The sequence below is a fragment of the Pundamilia nyererei genome, unplaced genomic scaffold (genome assembly GCF_000239375.1).
Source record: "Pundamilia nyererei isolate P.nyererei 1_Seehausen unplaced genomic scaffold, PunNye1.0 scaffold00429, whole genome shotgun sequence".
In the NCBI taxonomy this organism is placed as follows: domain Eukaryota; kingdom Metazoa; phylum Chordata; class Actinopteri; order Cichliformes; family Cichlidae; genus Pundamilia; species Pundamilia nyererei.
This window is the reverse complement of record NW_005187830.1, coordinates 289,694-294,183: the sequence shown is the minus strand read 5'-3', so window position 1 is coordinate 294,183 and position 4,490 is coordinate 289,694. Positions and strand designations below refer to the sequence as shown.

Sequence of the window (4,490 nt, the reverse complement as noted above, 5' to 3'; positions counted from 1 at the left end):
GTTCCCTCAGACAGAAGAAGTGTATGGGGAAACTGTTGGAATATAATGCTGACGTCAATATCTGTAACAATGAAGGCCTGACTGCTGTGAGTTGACTTGAATCCTCTTGGTAAATCATAAATGATTGATGTTTAATGAACTCCTGTAGTTGAGATAGTGACACTGTAACCTCTAATGTAGATCCACTGGTTAGCAGTAAATGGGCGAACAGAGCTCCTGCATGATCTGGTCCAGCATGTGTCCAATGTGGATGTTGAAGACGCCATGGGCCAGACAGCGCTACATGTAGCCTGTCAAAACGGACACAAAACAGTAAGCAAATTAGAAGCAACCTTTTTAATTACATATATAAACTGCTTGTTAGTGCACAGGGATCAAAACAGCACATGTCAGCTTCAGCAGCCTCTTAGTAATCACATTACTTGCTCCAGGTGTGTGCATGATTGTCTGCATCTTCGTTCATTTGTTCAGTATATTGTCTTTGGTTCAACAAGATCTTGAATAATCAGGCCCCATCTTACCTTAAAGTCCTCACAGTGCCTTATCACTTCAGTAGACCACAGACTGCTCGTTTACTTGTGGTTCCTGGGAAAACTTCCGCAGCAACCCAGCTGGGCGGGTTCACCGTCAGAACCGGGAGTCTGTGGAACGGATGCTGTGGGCGGGGGGGAGCACTAGCCAGGACCGGCAGAACTAATCTAGCGAGTGTCAGCGCATCGTTCATCGCCCATTTCTCTGATTTGTGAAACTATTGGGTTAACATGGAGAGTGACTCCTCGTGTTTCTGGAGTAACATGTTGGGAGAAGTGTCTGCGTGATCTGCTGGGTCCATACGTGTGGTCAGAGTATTCTGTTATGGACAACTCAGGTGGACCCAGGTAGGAGATCACACAACTGTAAATATTTTACAAGCCATATTCAAAAGCTAATCTATCGATTTCTCATCTGGTCTCATCTTATTCATTCCATGGCAGACACGTCTGACCTGTTGCTCAACACGCAATAGCGTAGAATACTAAATACCTAGACATTTATTTGATAAACATTTTTTCTCAATGAAATTCAAACCTGAAATCTTCCATCAGACTGAAAATTACATCTGCAGCCATAAAGGAAGTATCTAGAAACCATTTGGCAACGTAAATCCCCAGTGCACTGCAAACCAGTTCTGTTGTGTTACTGATTGCTGAGCTCCTGTTTTCTCGTTCTAATAATAAATATTTCCAGTATGTGATATGAGCATGTATCACATCTGTTCAGACGGTGCTTTGTCTTCTGGAAAGTGGAGCTGACATTAACCGACCAAACGTCTCTGGAGCAACGCCTCTTTACTTTGCTTGCAGGTAATGTCATCAGTCATAATAACAATAATAGTAGTGATACTGAGTGTGCTCGTAGCTCTTTTACACTTCATCTTGAGTCTTCGGGATTAGCTTTGCGTTTGAATCCAGCTGTATTGAAACTCATCCTGCATTATTCTTTAGCCACGGCCAGAGAGACACAGCCCAGATCCTTCTCTCTCGAGGTGCCAAGTACATCGCTGACAACAATGGAATCACTCCACTGGATGTCTGTGTGCAGGTGAGTGTTTCATTTTTGAGTATTTTTTTCTCTTCCTATTTTGTCGTCGTTTGGTTTGTGTTACTCTGCTTTGAGTTTTTTCTGCCGCCCTCAGGGAGGATATGGAGAAACCTGTGAGATTCTCATCCAGCACCATAGCAGGCTGTTCTTGACCCTCATCCAGATGACGCAGAATAATGACATTAAAGAGAACATGGTATCAGAATTTGTATCTGATGTCACACAGAAATCTATTTTATACTTTAGATTAGTTACGAGTGTTTGTGTTTGTGTAGCTCAGACAGGTTCTGGAACATGTCTCTCAGCAGAGTGATAGTCATTACCACAGGATCTTGACCAGTCTTGCAGAAGTGGCTACCACCAATGGACACAAGCTTCTCAGGTAAAATTACATATATTTGAGTATGTTTCACCAAAATCTGGACAGTTTATCCCATTAAACACAGTGTGTCAATGTGTCGCTGTAATTTAAAACTTACACTTCCTCATGTTAGGTCTTAGAAAAAATGAATTTATTATTAACTACAACATTATTATTAATAAACTGGAATCTATGCTTCTAACTGAAACTGGTAACAGACAGAGACATGGGCCCATCCTCCTGTAGGCCCACCACCTGCAGGAGGCGCCATACAGGTTGGGTGGAATGTGTGTCGGGCGGCAGCCCTTGCAAACTGATCCCCCAAATCGATTGGGACATGGAATGTCACCTCCCTGGTAGGGAAGGATCCTGAGTTAGTGTGCGAGGTTGAAAGGTACCAGCGGGAACTTGTGTTTTCTGACAGTGGGGTAAGGCATGTCGGCTACTTGGTCCTGCTCAACTTCTCTTAATCTCACTTACTAATCCCCACTTTGCTGGTACACACGTACGCGTTCAGGCCTTTAATAAGTGTGACAACTGTTTTCCACTGGGAAAAATGTCCAAAGTAAAAAGACAAACTGAGAAGAACACAGCAGCTGAGAGTTGTGCTAATGCTGGCTTAGTGGTTGATGCAAGCGCTGCCCTGAACCTTCGGTCATTATCATGCTGAAAGAAAAACCTTTTAAGAAGCTTGCTGTATTTGACGTGTGTTCCTTCTTTCTTTAAGTGACCAGTTTCACTCTCTGTGTTGTGGAGAAGGACCTCTATAGCAGAATATACCTTGCTGTAAGGATAGAATTCTTGGACTTAAATGTGTTTATCATTAAGAGAATGTATACTTATGTATACTCAGCCATTAACTTGGTCAGAAGAAGATATCACTGTTGGGCTCTTGGTCACCTTCCTGACTCATGCTTGCTGGAGTATTTGATTCACTATAGTCTATAAGGATTCTTTTCATGTAGTGGGAACAGACACGGTTTTATAGTTTAACCTTTTGCTCTCATCTATGGCTAGATTTTCCAGACTTGGTTCAAATAGTCAGATTAGCACAAGTGTGTTCACATCAACTCCCATACATGTCTCAAGGATAGTTAAGCCACTGAGTATAAACATAGCAATAATTCAAAGCAATTGTCTGTTAAGGGCTGCACGGTGGCACGGTGGTTAGCACTGTTGCCGCACAGCAAGAAGGTCCAGAGTTCAATTCGGGGTCTTTCTGTGTGGAGTTTGCATGTTCTCCCCGTGCTTGCGTGGGTTCCCTCCGGGTACTCCAGCTTCCTCCCACCGTCCAAAGATATGCCGTTAGTGGGGTGTGAATGTGAGTGCAAATGATTGTCTGTGTGTTAGCCCTGCGACCTGTCCATGGTGTACCCCTCCTCCTGCCTTATGACAGCTGGGTTAGGCTCCAGCACCCCCGCGACCCTGAAAAGGATAAGCGGAAGCAAATGGATGGATGTCTAGCCTTTTTGGATATTTTCACACCTATTTTTGGGCAATTTCTTCTCCCATTTTTCTTTTCAGAACCTCTCAAACTCTGTCAGCTTGTATGGGGAGCATCAGTGCACAGCCATTTTCAGATCCTTCTAGAATTTTCAGGCAGGTTCAAGTCTGAGCTCTGGCTGGGGCCCAGAGGGCACACACAGAGTGGTCTCGATGCCACCCTTTGTTATCGTGGCTGTCTTAGGATTGTTCTCCTGTTGAAAGATGAACTTTTGCTCTAGTCCAAGGTCCAAGGTGGTTCCAAACAGGATGCACCTGAGCTCAATTTTGAGTGTCATGAAAAAGGCTGTTCAGTAACTCAGAGTTATTTAAAGGTGTATAGATATAAAGCAAGAAAAGACCCAGCACAAGGAGACCAACAAACACTGCATCTTATCCAGGTTCATGCATTTGTTACAAGCTACTACAATAGTTAATCAGTGCTAAGGTGTGTTTATTTCCTGTCTTTATTTCTTAGCCTGTCTAGCAGTTATGAAGCGCAGATGAAGAGTCTGCTGAGAATTGTTCGTATTTTCTGCCATGTGTTCCGCCTGGGGCCTTCATCACCAAACACTGGCAATGACATGGGCTACAATGGAAACAAGACGCCACGCAGCCAAGTTTTTAAGGTAACACATCTGGTAGCATACAAAGACTTTTGTATTTCTTGTTGAAGAGAACAAAAGGAAAGTACAACTGGAAAGTTTTATTCTTTTGAAAGGTAAAAGTTGGCAGTTAGTGCTAGAGTAGAATAGAATAGAATGCCAGGTGATTGCTGGGTCTTCTTTCTCTGAAACTAACTGAAAGTCTTCTTGGATGTGCGTTTGGATCACTGTCTTGCTGAAAGGTCCAGCCTCATTGAATCTCTTCATCCTGGTAAATGGCAGCAAATTTTGGTACATTTTCCCCATTTATTCTTCCTTCAGTTAGATAAAGCATGAGGGTGCCATATCCTGCCAAACAGCCCCACACCATGACGTTCCCACCTCCAAACCTCACTGTTGCTATGGTGTTTTGGGGTGATATGCAGTGCCTTTTGACCTCCAAACATGGGTCATCCAGAGAG

At 43.5% G+C, this 4,490-nt stretch overlaps 1 protein-coding gene across 2 annotated transcripts in view; it reads left to right on the top strand.

The window, feature by feature from the left end:
• hace1 (HECT domain and ankyrin repeat containing E3 ubiquitin protein ligase 1) overlaps positions 1–4,490 on the top strand; it is a 27,077-nt gene that overhangs the window by 3,501 nt on the left and 19,086 nt on the right. For both annotated transcript variants that reach the window (XR_312331.1, XM_005753459.1), the window contains exons 4-10: positions 11–86; positions 181–312; positions 1,261–1,343; positions 1,485–1,581; positions 1,676–1,777; positions 1,857–1,963; positions 3,903–4,053. Coding sequence is in view for 1 of the 2 variants with exons in the window: in XM_005753459.1 (XP_005753516.1) it covers positions 11–86; positions 181–312; positions 1,261–1,343; positions 1,485–1,581; positions 1,676–1,777; positions 1,857–1,963; positions 3,903–4,053 (748 nt within the window). In the remaining variant the exon portion in view is untranslated. The remainder of the gene's footprint in view (positions 1–10; positions 87–180; positions 313–1,260; positions 1,344–1,484; positions 1,582–1,675; positions 1,778–1,856; positions 1,964–3,902; positions 4,054–4,490) is intronic.